This window comes from Sturnira hondurensis, unplaced genomic scaffold (assembly GCF_014824575.4).
Source record: "Sturnira hondurensis isolate 20B ecotype Veracruz unplaced genomic scaffold, ASM1482457v3 Scaffold0002638, whole genome shotgun sequence".
Classification (NCBI taxonomy): domain Eukaryota; kingdom Metazoa; phylum Chordata; class Mammalia; order Chiroptera; family Phyllostomidae; genus Sturnira; species Sturnira hondurensis.
In genome coordinates this window covers 12264102-12283419 of record NW_028075269.1, presented here as the reverse complement: position 1 = coordinate 12283419, position 19318 = coordinate 12264102, and the positions used below count along the sequence as shown (strand labels likewise).

The 19318-nt window shown below is 41.4% G+C and overlaps 1 protein-coding gene across 2 annotated transcripts in view; it reads right to left on the bottom strand.

Moving 5' to 3' along the window:
• Positions 1-18686, bottom strand: part of TRIM44 (tripartite motif containing 44) — a 117003-nt gene extending 98317 nt beyond the window's left edge. The window contains exon 1 of one of the 2 annotated variants that reach the window (XM_037040515.1): positions 17557-18686. In XM_037040515.1, the coding sequence (XP_036896410.1) occupies positions 17557-18228 (672 nt within the window). In that variant the 5' untranslated portion in view covers positions 18229-18686. The remainder of the gene's footprint in view (positions 1-17556) is intronic. The other variant, XM_037040514.1, reaches the window with a different exon arrangement.
• Between the last annotated feature and the right edge of the window lie 632 nt (positions 18687-19318).

The following is a 19318-nucleotide window of genomic DNA, read 5'->3' as shown; positions in this document are numbered from 1 at the left end:
AGAATTGGTTGAATTTGGTCGTAAATTAGATGAAAAAAATGAAGGCTATGCTAAGTGAAATTAAGGAAAATGTACAGGGAACCAATTGTGATGGGAAGAAAGCTGGGACTCAAATCAATGGAGTGGACCAGAAGGAAGAAAGAAACATCCAACCAGAAAAGAAGGAAGAAACAAGAATTTTAAAAAAATGAGGAGAGGCTTAGGAGTCTCCAGGATATCTTTAAATGTTCTAACATCCAAATTATAGGGGTACCAGAAGGGGAAGAGGAAGAGTAGCAAGTGAAAAACTTATCTGAACAAATAATAAAGGAGAACTTCCTTAATCTGGCAAAGGAAACAGACTTCTAGGAAGTCCAGGAAGCTCAGAGAGTCTCAAAGAAGTTGGACTCAAGGAGGAACACACCAAAGCACATCATAATTATTACCCAAGATTAAAATGAAGGAGAGAATCCTAGAAGCAGCAAGAGAAAAGGAGACAATTACCTACAAACGAGTTCCCCTAAGACTGTCAGCTGATTTCTCAAAAGAGACCTTACAGGCAAGAGGAGGCTGGAAAGAAGTATTCCAAGTCATAAAAGGCAAGGACCTACATCCAAGATTGCTCTATCCAGCAAAGCTTTCATTTAGAATGGAAGAGCAGATAAAATGCTTCTCAGATAAGGTCAAATTAAAGGAGTTCATCATCACCAAGCATTTATTATATGAAATGTTAAAGGGATTTATCTAAGAAAAAGATAAAAAATATGAACAGTAAAATGACAGCAAACTCACAATCATTAGCAACCACACCTAAAACAAAAACAAAAGCAAACTAAGCCAACAACTAGAACAGGAACAGAACCACAGAAATGGAGATCACATGGAGGGTTATCAACAGGGGAGTTGGAGAGGGAGAGAGGGGGAAAGGTACAGAGAATAAGTAGCATAGATGGTAGGTAGAAAATAGACAGGGGGAGGGTAAGAATAGAATAGGAAATGTAGAAGCCAAAGAACTTATATGTACAATCCATGGACATGAACTAAAGCGGGGAATGTGGGTGTGAGGGGGTACGCAGGGCAGAAGGGAGTGATGGGGGAGAATGGGACAACTGTACTAGACAATCAATAAAATATATATATATTTTTAAATCTCAAATTATTTAATCAACAAAATGTTTTATCCATTATAGTGAAAAAAGTTTTGATTTGGTAATACCAAGTGATGTGGGGCTCTGGGGAAACTGGGGGCTTTCATATGTTGCTGATTAAAATGATGGAGCTACTCTGAAGTCACAGGCCTAGGCCTAGCAAGTCCATTCCTCTTTCACCCCTTGAGAAACAACACTAGCACATGTACCCAGAAGGTATGCACAAAAATACTTATTGCTGCACTGTTTGTAATAGTGTGAAACTGGAAACATCCTAAGCATTCATCAATAGTGAGTGGCTAAATAAATTACAGAATTCACACACTATAAATTATGACATAGCAAATTAAAGGAATAAAGTAGACCTATATGTACCTGGATATAAGACAAGACATAATGTTGAATTTAACTTGCAAAATGATACGTACTATAAATGTCATTTAGTTTTTTATAAGCCCACAAAACTGTTATTTTCTTTGGATGATGTATATGTATGTGAAAGACTGGAAAAGCAATGATTTGAGAGACCGGTATCAGGAATAGTGGTAGGAAGAGTCTTAGACTTACCTAAGTGTACTGTCTAATTAAGATTTAGTATACAAAGGGAAGGGAAGGGAGGGGAGAAGGGAGGGACCAAGGAAGGAAAATCCTGGGGCCTCTTCTTCCAGTGCTTCTCTCCATGAGTTCGCCTAAGTATAAATGCTGGGCACTGTTCCCTTTGCACTGCCAATGTAAGAACCAGCAGGTAAAAGGGAGTTCTTTACCCAGTGTTCATGTATGGACTCCAGGCAGTTTGACATCTCCAAAACAGTATGTCAAATACGAAATATATATGCACTTTTCTAGGGAAAGGAATTTAGCTTTCCCCAGAGTCCCCAAGAAGTTCAACTTTCTTATAGTGCAGTCTTGCACCAAGAAAAAGGAGATGCGGGCTCTATTCCTCCACTAACTGCTGCGTGAGTGTGGATGAGCCACTCTCTATCTCTGGGTTTCTGTTTCTCGATCTGTAAATGAGGAAAATGGGACAAATCAGAACCCACACATACACAGCCTGAAAACTTTTTAGGCCTTTAGAGTGTTGTCCCACACAGCATACTGGAATTTTTAAATTAGTCACTACTTAAAAAAATCAGGAAATGGGATATAATAAAAATTTCTAGCTTCATTTGAAAATCTGAAGGTATGATTGTACTGGGTTCCCATCCCCACAGAGCAGCAATTAGCTGAAGCTGAATAGCAGCTACCCACTTTAAGCAAGGCCAGCTCTCTCCCGTTTGCCATAGTAACTCTGGCTTGCTTCTCTCATTCACATCACCTCTCTTGTCCCTATAGACACTTGAAATTGCTACCCCTGGAAGCAATTATCTCTGAAGGGTTTTTAAAAAGCCTCTAAGGGTGCTTGTTTGAACACCAAGAAAGTTGAGGTGTCTTTCTTCAAAGAGGTTCAAAATACTTCATAAACACATGCCCATCATTGACCTCAAAATACAGAAATAAGACAGCTCATTCTAATGTAAGCATCCTTTGAAAACGAGCAAGAGGCAGAAACAAAGGTGGAATATGGTAGGTAAAAGTGGTATCAGAACAAGAAGTATTTTTTGACAACCAGTCTCTGTACTTTTTACGGGAGTCAACCAGCTGAGCACCAAGAGAAAAATCATGTATCAGTAAAAATGTAAATGAAAGTCACTTAAATATCCTCAGGTAGCTCCTAAGTATTGAATTCTATATTACAAAGAATCAGAAGATGCTGAGTTCAGAAAAAAAAAAAACTGGAATTGGCTGTCTGTTTTGTTTTTTTTTTTTATCCCACTGGCCTTGTGTTGGTACCATGCTTTAAAAAAAAAAGTCAACCCGACTTTCTGTCATTTTTACAAACAGGTTTTGTTTGGGAGAAACAGTGAAAAAGGATTATGAGACACAATATGTAAGTAGTCTTCCTAAGGAACTAAATCAGAAAGCAAAGCCTTGTCTAAAGGAAACAGAACTAAATTTTAGTACTGTGCCACGTACAAAAATTCTTTTTTTTTAAAGATTTTATTTATTTATTTATTTTTAGAGGGGAAGGAGAGAGGGAGAGAAACATCAATGTATGGTTGCCTTTTGTGCTTCACCTGCTGGTAGTTAGCCTGCAAGGAACCGGTTTGCAATGCAGGCATGTGCCCTGACTGGGAGTCGAACCGCGATCGTCTGGTTCGCAGGCCCGCGCTCAATCCACTGAGCTACGCCAGCCAGGGCTCAAAAATTCTTTACCATCTTCACATCATTTGATTTTCCAACTCCAAATCCACTCATATGTTAGGCGACCATCTTTACATAATTGCTCAGATCCAAACTTCTCTTGGGCCTGAGAAGATTCATCACCTGACTCTAAAAGACGCGCCATCTCCAGTTCCTCTTCACCCTCCCCACTACTAGCCAGTGCAGGCAGCAGCACTGCCCCCGCTCTCCCCACCCCACAGTCCACTCTCTCAAAGGAATCAGAGTGAAACTTGAAGAACATATATCAGATCACTCATTCCTATGCTTAGAACAGTCCATGGCTACTGGAAATAAAGTCCCAAATCTGTATCATGGCCTACTTGGAAACCTGACTTCCTCTAGTCCTCCTCCAACCATCCTTAGTATCCCTCAGAAAGCCTGTCCCATCTCGGAACCTCCACACTTGATGTCTCCTCCCCTGGGACCACGATGCCCTCAGATCTTCCCATCTTGGCTTTAACCATACCAAGGTCACTGCCTCAAAAAAGTCCTTCTCAGACCCCTTGACAGCCTCCCTCCCATTTCCCCATCCCAGTCACTCTCTTTCTCCTTCACCTAGTTTGTTATTCATACTACTACCTATCCTTCTGCTTTTTAAAAGAGAATTTGTGTAAGAGTTTATTTTAGCCAAACTGATGACAATGGCTAGGAAGCAAGATCTCAAATGCCTTCATAGGACTGATCCATCCTTATTTGAAATATTATTTACTGTTTTACTTGCTTACATCTATTTTGCTCATACAATATAAGCTCCATGAGAGCAGGTACTTAGAACTGTTCACTGTTAAATTTCCTACTTCCCAAAATACTTCATCTAAAGTAAAAACAATTACATCACCAATCTCAAACAATATATAAAAATACCTTAATAAATACTCTACCTTAAAGAATTAAAAAAATTTGATGAGATAGTATGTAGAAAGTTTACAGTACAGAACCTGGCACATAATAAGTTCTCAATAAATTATAGTTATCATTGCTGTTATTATTAACTAAATAATGATATACTGGGTGACCGACTACTAAGTATCAAGCACTAAGCTAGAGAAGTGCTGAATGGAAAAAATTAACAAAACAATCTGCTACTAACCAAAATACTCTGTAAAATCAAAATACTCTAAACTACCCAGGAAGAAAACTTCAGATAGAAGGAATAGCTTTAGAATATTCAGAAGCTATGTCTCTATTAAATACTTTCAGACTGCGCTGGCCCGTGTGGCTCACCTGGTTGAGCGCCCTCCTACAAAGCAAAAGGCTGCCCAGCTCCACTTCTGGTCAGGGCCAGTTTGAGTGGGTTCTGGGTTTGTCCTCAGTTGGAGCACGTATGAGAAGCAACTGATGGATGTTTCTCTTCCTCTCTTTCTCCCTCCCTTCCCTTCTCTCTAAAAAGAAATAAAATCTTTAAAAAGTACCTTCATACAGATAGTAAACAGCAGGAGAGTGTGTGTATAATTTAGAGAGGTTAAATGTAAGTGGCAATAATTAAGATTAGAAGCAAAATGGGATGGTGCAAAGAACAAGTACTTCGGAATCAGTCCTAGATTCATATCCTAGTCCTTCTACTTATCAGCTAAGTGACCACCTGCAAATCTCAACCTCTTTGAGTTATCACTTTCCTTATCCATGAAACAATAATTATAATAGCACAGCTGATTGTGGGAGCTGTATAGAGATCATTTGAAAAAATAAAGGAAAAGCACCTGACCTGAAATCACTCAATAACTATTATTATTAGTCTTCTCATCTCTGGAAAGAACCTCAAAATTCAATAGCAGGCAAGAGTTTCTTGACTCTTACCTTACTTTTATAACTGCGGCTGAAGGTTAGCATTTTCATTCTTCACATACATGGAGTCAGAGTCTACCACTCAACACAAGGTATACCCGCCAGGGTTCACACAGACCCGAAGTACAGAGAGGAGAACAGTAGGAATGCCTATAACATCTCTCCAGTGATTGCCTACTGCAAAAATATGGAGGCGATTTTCTAACCAGAAAGTAAAGGGAATATTGCCCCTGCCTCCCCTCTGCTTCCATACAAATTTCCAACAGTTAAGAATGTAAAACAGAATTTAAAGACTTGTGAACCTAAAATTAGGCCTATCAGCTGTGTTTTGGTTAGCTAGTGCATAAGGCACCAGCAGGACACTAAAATATACAAGAGCCTCTTTTCTGAAGACAAGCTTTTCACCAGCCTATCTACCCACCAGATTAGAGAAGGCGGGAGCAGAAGGAGCAGAAGGAGAGGGGGCTGAACAGCTTTCACCCAAAGAAGCTTGGTATCCAGAACTTCTGCTGCTGCCAGACTCTCTGTTCTGGCACTGAACTCAATAGAACCTCAGATGGCTCTATAACAGTAATAAGAATAAGAACAACCAAGTGCTGAGAGCTTATTATATCCCAGGTATTATGCTCTTTATGTGTGTGATCTTACTTGTCCCCCACTATAACCTAATTAGGACAAACAATTATTAAAGCCATGTTACAGATGAGGAAACCAAAACTCAGAGAGGCTGAAGAAATTATCCAACATGACAAAGCTAGTAAGTAGCAGAGCCAGGCGTCAAACCCAGACTGCAAAGCAGGCAATTAAAGCAAGACTGCTTAGTCATTCTCCCATTTCTCCTTAGTAACAGATCCCAGCTTTCAGCTAGCTACACTGTGGCCTGCAGAAAAGACTGTTTTCAGCTCCTGTTGCAACCAGATAAGGCCATGGTAGTTAATTCTGGCCAATGAAACAAGCGGCAATGTGTGCAACTTCTGGAGGGTTCTCTTAAACTAGAGGGGTGTGCCCTTCTTCGCTCCCTATGCTAGCTATCCTGAACTTCAATGTGCTGGCTGGACCTCCAGCAGCCATCTTGGTCCCTGACAAGGATTACACCCTAAGGATGCTGAGTGGAGCTGGAAAGAGCCTCCATTCTTGATAACCTCATGGTTCCTCTATACCAGCCTTAGACCACCTACATTCAAACTTCTTTTATGCAAGAGAGAAATAAACACCTATCTTGCTTGAGTTGCTGTTATTTTGAATTTTTCCAAATTATTTCATTATTTTAGAAGCAGGTAAACTTAACGTAAACATTGATATACTAAATCACTATGCAATGTCTTTTTCACTTCTTCACTGATGCCCTGGAACTAGATGAGATTGCCCTTCATATCATAAATATACCAAATACTTCATGTATATCTGCTATGGGAAGGCCCTGTGCTAGGTGCTGGAAACACAAAGATGAATAACGTATAGCCCTAACCCTAGAAGAGTTTATAACCCACGCAGGACACAGACACAGAAAGAAGTAGCATTGACAGCACACTGTATTTAGTGGTACAACAAATGTACACAGGCTGTCGTTAGGGGAATACAGGGGAAGGTTACCTAACAGTCTGTATCTACCTAGTAAAATCTATCCACCTTCGAAGGCCCACCTCTAACATCATCACTTCCAAGAAATCTTCCCTGATTCCATGCCTCCAGCAGAAATTAATCTTTCTTTTCTCTGAGCCCCCATCGCATACTGTTTGTACCTCTCCTACCTTTCCTATTGGATTATAAGCTTCCTGATGTCGGAAACCACTTATTATTCTTCTCAATAGGTCATACAGCTCTCTGTAAGTACTCAAAGATTACTCAGATAAATAAAATTAACTTAAAAAATACCCATCTTTGACACTAAGGTTAATTATAGGCTACCGTTTCAACATATTACAATGAATGTTGTTCTCTAATTATTTAAGTTAAAAGCAGATTACTCTGCCTCCTGATTAAAAAAAAAAACTAAACACATCTGAAGTGAGTTTTATACTTAAATGTTCAACAAGAATAATTAGCACATTATAATGTACATCCAAGTCATTGTTCAGATGCTTGATTGCCACAGATTATGAATTGAGCCTTTGGTGTATTTGGAGAATTTTGTTTGTTTGGTTGGTTGGTTTTATTTATTTTCACTGCCTTTTGAAAGAGAGAAAGGAAGGGGAAGGGGGAGGGGAAGAGAGGAGAGAGAGCGAGGGCGAAAGAAAGAGAAATATCAGTGTGAGAGAGAAACATCAGTTGGTTGCCTTCTTGTTCATGCCCCAACTGGGAGATTGAACCCGCAACCTGATTATGTGCCCTGCCTGCAAACTGAACCCACGCACGACCTTTTGGTCAACAGGACAACATTCCAACCAACTGAGCCACACTAGCCAAGGTTGGTTTTATTTATTGATTGATTCATTTTTGACATCCGCAAACGGCATCAACACTGATTTTTCCCAATACCATGTTGACTTGATCCCTATGTGATACACACACCCCCAAAACAAAAATGCACAAAGAATTTAAGTCTCCCAGGGCCAGAATTCTGCATTTCTCACCCCATCCTCACCTCTACCCCACACATCAAGACTAAAGTTTTGGTTCTACCCATTCTCTGTCTACATCTGTTCTCCTTTTCTAGAAGTCCACGAGCATCCTTCCTGCACCATAACAAGTTTAGCCCCTGGCTCTGGATATTAAAACAAGCAACAGGAACAGGAGGATGAAACTGAGCGGCTCATCCTGGACTAAACAAACTTCAAGCGGAAGGCACACTGTGCACTGCTGCAGATCAATCTCTGACTTCTCGGTGTTGAGTCGAATGCAAGGGAAGGGAAAAGATAAGTATACCAATGCACAGGCAGGGCAACTTCCATGTCATGGGCCATGGTCAAAAAAGGCTGGTACCAGAGATACAGCCCTTTATCCTCAAAGGGGATAAGCCTATAGCATCAGCAACCTTACCCTGAAAAGCAATCGTCTAACAGCATAAAATACCTATTAACCCATTCTGTTTTCATTGAAAGGTCAGGGAAGAGAAAAAGAGGGCACAGGATTCTTGGGAGAGCCCAGAAAACTTAGATCTTTTCTCTTGAGTCAGCTGTTAAGAAAGCTTAGCTGAGCTCTGCCACGTTCCAACTGTATGACCCTACCTCCACTATTTGATCTCTCTATGCCTGTTTCCTTCTTTTGTAAAAGAGATAATAAAATGTACCTGTAGTGTTATTACGGAGATCAAATGAGTTAATGTAAGTACAGAGTACTTAGAACAGTGCCTGGCGCACGGTATCATTATATGAGTGCTAGGTTAGTCATTATATGACTAAAGCATCTTTCAAGACTCAGGCTGCACTCAAAGGTTGACCTGTGAGTAAAAGAAGGGCAAGGAGACACTTTCCGGGCTAGTGCGTGAGACATTACATGATCGTTACTCTGTGACACTGCAGAAGAGGGTCATCGATAGAAACCGCCAGAGAACTTTCTATTCTCTATCTCCAAGATCCCCTGTCTTCCATACAGCAACAGTAATGCCATCTTGATAATATGTACCCTTAACTCTGTGATTTTCCTCCCCAAACCCAGTAACTCCAACCTAATCTTGAGAGGAATATGAGACAAATCCCTATAGGACATTTCACAAAATATACCTGACCATACCCAGAGATTTTTACTTGATTTCATTGGCTGGGGTGGGGCCAATTGCAGGTCTTTCCTAAGAATCACACCCGCCGCCCCACAGGTCATTTAAAAGTGTGGCACCGAGGTGAGAACCACAGCTTACTCTGTAGACCTCATTTCTCAGTCCTTTCACTCCACTCTACTCCATGACCTTTTTGCTGGCCCTCAACACCCCCAGTTCACCTTCACCTTAAAGCCTTTGCATTCACCATTCTTTCAGCCTTAACCATGCTTCTCCCAGATGTTTTTTTAATTCTTAAGATTATCAAGAGTAATTTTCATCATGAAGACTGTGGCAAGAGTCCATACCCTTAACAGGACACAGTTAGATGGCTTTTCCCCTCCGCTTAGCCCTGCAAAAGTCCTCTAGGTCCCATTGATGAAGCTCCATTGCCATGAATGCTGATCCCCTGAAAAAAATGAGCTGTTGTAAAAGGGATCTCTGTAAGCTCATATTCTCTCCACAGAGCAGTATTTTCACCTATGCTAACAGTACATTGCAACTGCTAGAACTATGTCATTCCCTTACTTCAAAAGCTAGCTAATCCCTTTATGAACAGTTGTATGAATCAAACCAATGGTCTCTGCTAAGAATCACCGGGCTTTGCACAAGCAGCACTGAATAGTAACATAATAGAAGGGTTTCTAGCTCTTTGTGAGACCTCATCATTTATGTCTCTGCCCAAATGTCAGATATTAGAAATGCCTTCCACGACTACCTTATCCAAAAGTAGTCCTCTGGATTGAGTGTGAGCCTGCGAACCACACGATCACGGTTCAATTCCCAGTCAGGGCACATGCCTGGGTTGCAGGCCAGTTCCCAGCAGGGGACTCATGAGAGGCAACCATACATTGATATTTCTCTCCTTCCCTCCTTCCTTTCCCCTCTAAAGGTAAATAAATAAAATCTTAAAACACACACACACGTAGTCCTCTCCCACCACACCACTTACTTTCATTACTATGAATCACTTTTTTCATAGTATATACCACCATCCAAAATATCTCTAGCTTTCTACCTAGCCAGAAGGTAAACTGCATGAAAGCTACTGCCCATTATGTCCTCACTGCATACTTCTAAGACTTATTACAGGTTAAGAAAGTACATTTTGAAGGGCAGACTGAGATGGGGAATCCCAGGACTGCAGGCCTCACATAAACTTTGCATAGAACCATTTTGGGTGGCTGCACCTGACACCAAGCCAGTCCCTTTACCTTAGTTTTAAAGCTTTTGCCTTATGTTATACAAGCAAATAAAACACGAAGTGAAGTAGCCAGTGCTTCACAGTTTTATTAGAAAAGTGCCCCAAAGCCTTTAGGACAAGAATAAAAAATAACTAGTTACAATTCCCCCAGACCCTGGACCTTCTGCCTCCCTGCCAGAGCTGCTCCTTATGATCTGCCCAGAGCCGGAGCCACTGACCTCCCTGGGACACCGCAGTGGCATGCCTCCACCTCTAGCTCCTCTGCAGTCACAGCTGCTCTGCGCACATGCTCATACCCTCAAACCACCCTGCTACCAGTGCCCCCCCACCAGCTTCCCCTTGTCGTTGTCCCCGATATCACTTAGGCAAACATTCCTCTCCCCAAATACCAATCTTAAAGGCACAATCTGCAGGGCAAAGCATGCGGCTTCAAAACCTTTGGGTCTGTCCACAACAAGGCCATGTTAAGAATCCAAAGAAGCTCACAGGTATCGGCTGAACTCCACCAACCCTTCTCCTTTTGCCATTTTCTAAGACTCCACCTTCACTTCAAGTGATCAGACAGTGAACTAGACAAGGGCTTTTCAAACCACAGGACATGACCCAGTAGAGTGCAATGATATTGGTTCAGCGGGAGAATCCAGAAATTTTTTTGAACAGAAACAGAACACATGATATGCATTAAGGTAAACAGTGTTCCAGTTGAGTTACATGTGTGTATGTGTATATAAACAAGGTCACAATGTAAAGTATATTTCCCCTACTGTAAGTTATGTTCAAAATATTTTTAAAATTACTGGTCTACAGTTCTGTGTATACCTGACTGCGATTGTACTGTTCAACAAAAATTGATTCATTAAATGTAACTATGAATGAAAAGGCCCTTAACATAAAACTTTTTTTCACTTTTTATTGACTTTATTGGGGTGACACTGGTTAACAAAATTATACAGGTTTCAGGCGTACAATTCTATAACACATCACCCGTACACTGTATTGTGAGTTCAGCACTCCACGTCAAGTCTCCTTCCATCATCATTTATTCCCACATAACCGCCACCTCCTCCCACCCCTCCTCTCCCTGGCAATCACCATGCTGTTGTCCGTGTCCAGGAGTTTCTCTCTTTTTTCCCTGTTGCTCAATCCCTCCACAGCCCACAGCCCCCCATAAGAATTTTCAGATAAATAAATCTACCAACCCGATCGAGCTCCTTTGTCAGGCCCAATGACCCATTTTCCAGTTTAGAAATTATGGTCACCATAAAGGAAACCTGTGTATCTGAGATGAGATGTTATGACCCAGAAGAGTGGTCATAATTTGGGCTGTGTAATTATAGTTCATTGATAAGGCTGGAGCACAGGCTCAATTCAAAATACTTTTGAGACAAAATCCGAATGGAACCAAACTGGAAAGGTCACTGGCTTGATTCCTGGTCAGGGCACACACCTGGTTCCAGGTTTGGTTCCAGGTTTGGTCCCAGGTTGGGACACATGAGAGAGGTGGCCAGCCAGTCTTTCTCTTTCACAATGATGCTTCTCTCCCTCTCTTTCTCCTTTCCCCTCTCTCTAAAATAAATAAATAAATAAAGTCTAAAAGGCACTTCAGTAGCTAAGTGTTAACCTTGTCTCTTCAAGGCATTCACCTTACTTCTTTTGGCCTATCCCCTTCAGGTTGCCTCTGCCCTAGTACCCTCTTGCTGTACAGTCACCCTGGTTTTCTGTCCATGCTGGCTTACTCTGAACCATGCTTTGAGCGTCAGCATCCCGTGGCAACAATTTGGCCTTCTACCGCCAAGGCCGCCCACCCCCTGGGGCACAGCCTTGGGCAGAGACGTATCAAACATACACTGTACAGACTCAACTCTATACTTGTGTGTTTAACTAGACTCCTTATAATAATAATATAAACAACGACTAACATTTACTGAACACTTACAATGTCTTGAGCATTGTTAAGCATCTTATCACAGTCATTTATTCCGAAACAATTTTATTTTATTTAACATTATACCCATTTTAGAGATATGGAAACAAGTCCAAACGGTTGCAGAACTGGCCCAAAGTCAAAAGCAAGTGGCAGAACCAGGATACTTCCCGTTTCACTCCAACCCCACACACTGTGTTTTATTTTTTTCTTGATAGCACTTATTACATGGTTATTTGCTTATTTGTCCTTCTCTATTTCTTTATAATGGAAGCTCCAGTCAAAGGAGGGACTTTTCCACTTTGTTCACTGCTATATCCCTAATGCTTAGAACGTACTGGCCCTTGGAGATACACAGTAAGCACTCACTGAACGAACGAACGCAGTGTAACTAATGTCCTCTGCTCTCGTCATCAGCATGCTGAACCACTTTTAATATCCCAAGAGACCTACTCTCATGCCAATAAGCAAATGCACACTGCCCTAAAACATTTGAAACCAGAGGTGAACTGAAACTAATTAAAGCTGCAACCAAGCTCTGGCTAAGCTCAAATCATTACTGGAACAAAAATTTCAGCCTCTCATCCCAGCTACCAAACAGAGCAAATGGCATGCCTTTTCTCAAGGAGAAAAATATTACTCTAGTGTCTACTGTTCTTTTCAATAAATATCTAGTAGGATGAAAGATTGAGATAAGAAAAAAAACATGAAAACATGACATACAGTCAAGAATCAGACCCCCCAAAATTCAGAAAAACAAATCTTTAAAAGGTAACAAATAGGCATTCTGGAGTTGAAAACACAGTATCATGAATTCAGAATTTAATGAATGGCACACAATGGAGTATTTGCAGCTATAAAATAAATGGTAAAGTAAACAAGTAGATCTATGGAGTTATTTCCAAGACACACTGCTAATTTAAAAAGGCAATGCACAAAACAGAATTTATATTGCCCCAAAACTCATAATTCCAGTTTCACCATGAAAACATCAGACAAATACAAACTGAGAGAATTCTACGAAACAGCCAACTAGCACTCCTCAAAACTCTCAAGGTCACCATAAATTAGGAAGTGTAACATGGCCTCAGGATCCTGGTACAAAAGTCATTGGAGGAAAAACTGGTGAAATGCTAATAAAGTCTACAGTTAGTAATGCTGTTCCAATGTTAAGCAGAGGACAGTAAGCAGCTTTTGAACTCAGCACGCTTACTGACCAAAAGAAACTGGGCTGTGCATTTAGTTGATTAGAGCTCAAAAATGAGGAGGCAGCAGGGGAGAAGGTGACAGAAAGCAGAGCCTGTGGCATGCTCAGAGTGGGACATTTGAAGGAGACCCTTTCCATACAGACTTGGGATCTTCCCACCCCTGCCAGGGAGTAAAATCTCAGAGCAAAGGCAAACTCAAGTAAACCTGTCACTACCTCACCCTCCACAGGGGAGTGTTGCCTTGGAGCCAAACAAAGTGGGCTGAAAGGGGTGGCTTGGGGTGGGACAAAAGAAAATTCTTTAAGAGGTTATAAACTTGGGAGCACAACTCCTGAAAATTTGGTCTCAGGCACTTAATTTAGTTTACAGACGTTCTGAACAAGTTGTGCTTTCAGGCCTTAGCAGAAGTAAACTCAAATCCTCTTTCAAAGAATACAATTTCGTGCCAAGACTTGGGAAATCCCCACAAATAATTTTTTAAAGGCAATGAGAAGCTACGTGTTCAAACAATGAATGAAAGGAAGTAAAGAAACATGAAAAATAGCATCAAAACAATAGCAGAGAGAGTTCCACAAAGTCTTCACTTACTGGAATTATCAGAGGCAGATTATAAGTGAAGATGCTCACTCTTCATAAAGGAATAAAGAGGACAGCCGAAGAATGAACAAAAGATATTAAGAAGATATTAAGAGGATTCACCAATTTATACCAATACATTTGAAAATTTAGGCAAAACAAACTTCCAGGGAAATAACATAACAAAATTGACTTAAGGAAAATAGACAATTTTGACAGAACGGTAACTATTAAATCAAATCATAGGGAGAAATACTAAACAGAATTCAATTCTTTCTTCTGCCCACTTCCCTTCACTCCCTCCCTTTCCCCGCGCCCCCCGCGCCCCTCTCCCAAGTCCGGAAGGCTTTCGTGGCCACTTCTATCAATCATTCTAGGAAGAAATATTCCAACCTCATAAAAATACTTCCAGAGCATTAAAATAGAAAGAAAAAGAAAATATGTGAAAAGCAAACAACTTCACTCATACTATGAAGTCAACATAACCTTGACAGAAAATCTCATGAGGACAATATAAGAAAGGAAATTTATGAGCTAATTTGTCCCATAAATATAAATTAAAAACCTACATAAATTATTACCAAACCAAATTCAAAAATATAAGGAGAATTTATCATGACCAAGTGGGGTTTACCCCAAAAACACAAGGTTGTGTACAATACAATAGTAAAGACATGAAAGGCTGTAAATAAGACCACATAGATGAACATATCCATATTCCCTACAAGAAGCACTTGAAGGATAAGCAAAAACACAGGTGAAAGAGAGGCTTTTGAGACATGTGACCATATTACTAATTTTTTAATTTAATTTAAAAAGTAAATCAGTTAATGTAATTAATCACATTAACACAGTAAGAGTAAAATCACACAAACAGCTTAACAGATACAGAAAAATCATTTGATAAAATTTAGTACCCATTTACATTAAGAAAACTCTTAATATTGAATATATTAGGACTAGAAGGGGACTTTCTTAATCGGATAAAACATATCTATAAAAAAAAGAAACAAACTACTATCCCATTGTTTGAGAAATGTAAATAATCCGCAATCAGGAACGAGGCCAGAATACCCACTATTACTTCTAGTAAACATTATACTTAAGGTTCTATCCAAGCCAGTAAGGCAATTAAAAAAAAAACATATAACAGTTACAAGGATTGAAAAGAAACAAAAATTGTCCTTCTTTGCATATAATATGATCATGTATGTAGAATGAACCTATAGATTCTCAGAATATGTAAGGTAATTTAGACGATAATATATAAAAGTTAATCATATTCCTAAATACACAGCTAGAAAACAAAAATTAAAAATGCTTACAATACTGTAAAATTTAAGTATCCAGTAATAAATTTCACAATCTTGTACAAGATCTTTCAGAAAAAAAATTATAAAACTTTATTGTAAGGCAATAAAAAGACCTAAACAAAAGGTTTAGAAAACTTCATGCTGTAATATAATTATTCATATATTGGTTTATAAATTCAATACAATACAGAAAATATCTTGCAGGCTTATTTCATATAACTTAATAGTATAAGAAATGTAAATGGCCAAAAGACTGGCTAAGACACTCTCCTAGAAGAACAAAGTGGAAGAACTTGCTCTACAACAAGACCTGTTACAAAGCTACAGAAACTGATTTAAAAAAAAAAAAGCATGTTCACATAGGGACATATGAATAGGTCAATAGGGCATAATAAAAAAGCCAAGAAACACATTCACACACAAATGGGCCCTTGATAAATGACAGGAGGCACCTGGCTATCTGTATGGAAGGAAAAATGAAACTGAGCCCCTACCTCATCTCCACAAAAATCAATACTAAGTTGAATAACACACAAAAAGGCACTAACAATAAAGGAAATTCTTGATAAATTTTACCACATTAAAATGAAGAACTTCATTCAAGGCACAAATTTCTAAAAAGAGAAAGAGAAAATAGAGTAGATGATACTTGCAACCCATATAAACCACAAAGAAGTCCGAAATAAATGTATAAAAACTCCTCCTATAAACTAATGAGAAAGATAGACAACCCAATAGAAAAGTGAACAAAGGCCTGAATGGGCACTTGAAAAGAAGAAATACAAGAGACCCAAAGTTGTCAGTAACCAGAGGAATGCAAATTTAAACCACAAGAAGATATCAGTATTCACAAGACTGACGAAAATTAAAAATTCTGTAATAGCAAGTCTTGGTGAAGATACAGAACAATATCTCTCGAACACTCTTTATGGCAAAGCAAATTGGTACAATCACTTTGGAAAATAGTTGGCAGCATCTAGTAATATTGGATATTCATAGTCTACGAAATTCAAAATTACACTCTTAGGTTTATAATTTCATTTAAATATATGTAGATGTGCATTGGAAGACATGAACAAGACTGTATATACAAACATCTCTAAATAATGGCCAGAAGTTCCAGAATCTGGAAATCAAATGTTCATTATTGACAGAATAGGTCACTTGTGGCATATTCATAAGATGAGATTCTACACAATGAAAATGAACAAACCACAGCCACCCATCAGATGAATCTCACAAATACAATGTTGAAAAAAGGAAGTAAAACTCCAAAGAATGCACGATAACAATATGATAGCACTTTGCCAAGTTCAAATAAGTTTAGGAATGCATACATATGTGGTAAAGTATAAAGATAAGCAGGCACATTATCACTGCAAAAGTCAGGACAATTGTTACTTAAGGGGAAGGGAGATGGTTACAACTAGAAAAGGGCATGGGGCTCCAATACTGCTAATGCTCTATTTCTTAAAGAGTGGAGGTTACATCAGTGTTTGCTTTAGAATGACTTGTTAGACTGGACTTACATTTTTACACACTTTGTGTATTTTACAATAAAAAAGGGAAAATCTTAAGAGATATTTTAATTATCAAAGTATTTGTTAGCTCAGTGCCAGCAACTGCAACAGTTATTTATGGGATCAAAATGGGTCATAAGATGCCAACATTCACCAACGCAACTCATCAGTTAATAAACTGATCACTCCACTCAACCATTTCTCCCTGGTTAATGCCAGCAGTTTCTCACACTGAGTACATACACTCACAACTTAAATAAAAGGCAAGTCATCTGCAAATGCATTCATTCAACAAATATTTATTAATGTCTACTATGTACTTTCCAAACACTGTTCTAGGGGAACAGCAAGTCCCTCTTACAAAAGATGGAGGACTAGGGACCTCCCCACTCCCAATTTTGGCCTCCATCTGCTCATCCTCCCTTCCAAACAAGTATCAAACACGAAGTATCTATAGGAAGTCAGCATACCCTTCAAGTTATTATCAAAATCCAAACCTTGGGGAATCTTGACCTGCTTGGATTCATTTGACAAAACCATGGTTTCCCATGTTTCCAAGCAGGCAAAGAAGTTGCCTTATCAAGAGCCCTAAGTCAAGGCACAAGTCTCCATAATGGTGCTGGTGTGGGAATCAGCTTAAGTGGGGCCAAAACTCCCAAGAAAAGCTTTATTTGGGATGCAGAGACCAAAGGCTTGCAATTCTCCAGGCACTGTCTCCTAGATTTCATGTGCACGTGTTTTTCTGGGGTCAGAGTTCGGAACTTTCACCTGACTCTCTGAGGCCAACCAAAAAGATGAATAAGCCCTGCTCCCAACAAGCTGAATAACGAGCTTCTTAGGGACACGATGAAAGTGAACATGGCCATGGCCACCACCAAGCCACCTGAGTCAAAACCCAGGTGTCCTGATCTCTAGGCCTCTGTTCTGAATGCCCAGTACTTACTCTTAGCTCTTCGAAGGCTTCGTCTAAGGTGGACAGTTGGTGGCCCTGGTGAGCCCCAATGACTGGACACAGGACACAGATGAGCTGTTTATCTTCCTGGCAATAGGTGCTCAAATCAAGCCCGTGGTCTGGACACTTTCTCTTGGCCACTCTCTCTGCTTCCATTTCTATTTCTGGGTCAAATTCACTTTCTGCCTCAGTTTCTCCCTCGGCCTCAGATTCTCCATCTTCACGGTTGTCTTCCTCCACCTCGCTCTCTTGCTCATCCTCCATTTCTTCCTCACTGTCTTCTTCGCTCTCCTCGTCACTCTCCTCCTCACTCTCTTCCTCCGTCTCGCTCTCTTCTTCGGACTCACTGTCCTCCTCGGACTCCTCGCTCTGCTCCCCCGCCTCGCTCCCTAGGGCTCTCTCATTCCCCACCTCGGCCTCCACGCCTTCCTTCCCCTGGCCTTCCTCCTGGACTCGGGAGGTCCAGGCCTGGGCGCCGTGGATGTACTCGGCCAGGTGGTGCCCGGGGAACTTCTGCCTGTGCGCCTCTGCGTGACGGCGGCAGTAGCAGAAGCCGCATTCTCGGCACACTTCCTCCGCCCCGGGAGCCTCGTCGGGCTCGCACTGGTCACATGTGCCATCGTGCGGCAGCTCCTCCAAAACCGCGCCCCCTCCAGAGGCCATGTGGGTGCGGGACGAGGCCCAGGTCGTGGGGCCTCAGAGCTCGCCGCCTGGCCTTCGAGGCCCCCTCACGTCCTCCTCTCCACCCGATCCGCGTCGTGGACCCTGATTGGCCCGTGCGGTGTCTCCGTGCGGGCCTGGGGCTGCAGCGCCGGTGCCGTCTGCTCCCTGCAGCCCCCCTCCCGGCCAAGGAGCAGAGGGCCTTCCCGCCGGCAGATAGCTCGGGGGCGCAGGCTGTGCTTCCTCCGGCGCCCAGCCACTTCCGGCACGGAAGCCCCGGCCCCTGTCGGCCCCCACGCCGCAAAGCCTTCTCGGTCTCTATCTACCCTGGCGAGATCTCGGCACCGAGCCGCCCCGGTTCCACTTTCCCTTTCCCTGTCAGGCGGGATCCTTTCACTTCCTGAGTCATTTAAAGTGGCAATGGCCCTTTTCTGCGACTCCCTCGGGGGCTCCGCATCCCCGGAAGGAGGGGGAGGATGGATGAGGCCTCCTTCTCACTCCGGAGGCGGGAATTGGGCCCCGCCCACCCCACTTCCTCCCTAGAGGTGTCAATCCCACTTGTCAAAACCACTAAGCAGGTGTACGTGTGTATTTCAGTCTCCTTCCCATTTGTCGCCAATTCCCCCCATCCCCGTAAGTCCCCGCTGCTGCGTGCTCTGGAAGGTGCCAGGACCCAGTGTTGTTTACCAGAATGAACCGGAGCGCCTGGGATTGCCAGAGGGCCTTGGGAAGGATTGTGTTTGTTCTCCCAGGCCCAGGGAATCTCAGAGCCAGCTTGAGCAAACAGACATTTTCGATCCAAAGCAATACTATGCATCGTCTATTTGAAAAGTCTATTTGCATACTGTCTCCAAGGGGCTCAGAACCTATAGGGTAACAACCTTTGTACCTTTTTTTCCCAGAGAGTCTGCCATGGGTTTGGCTGAGATCGAGTGAGATAGCTGGAGAGAGTATTGATCAAACGAGAGTTCAAGCATGCAGTCAATTTCCCTTATGTAAGGAGACTGTTTAAGTTCAGATCGGGTTCCATAAGAGGATGGGGACTGTTATTTATTAACCAGTGCTAAAGTGTCAATAATTGGGCTAGATCTTT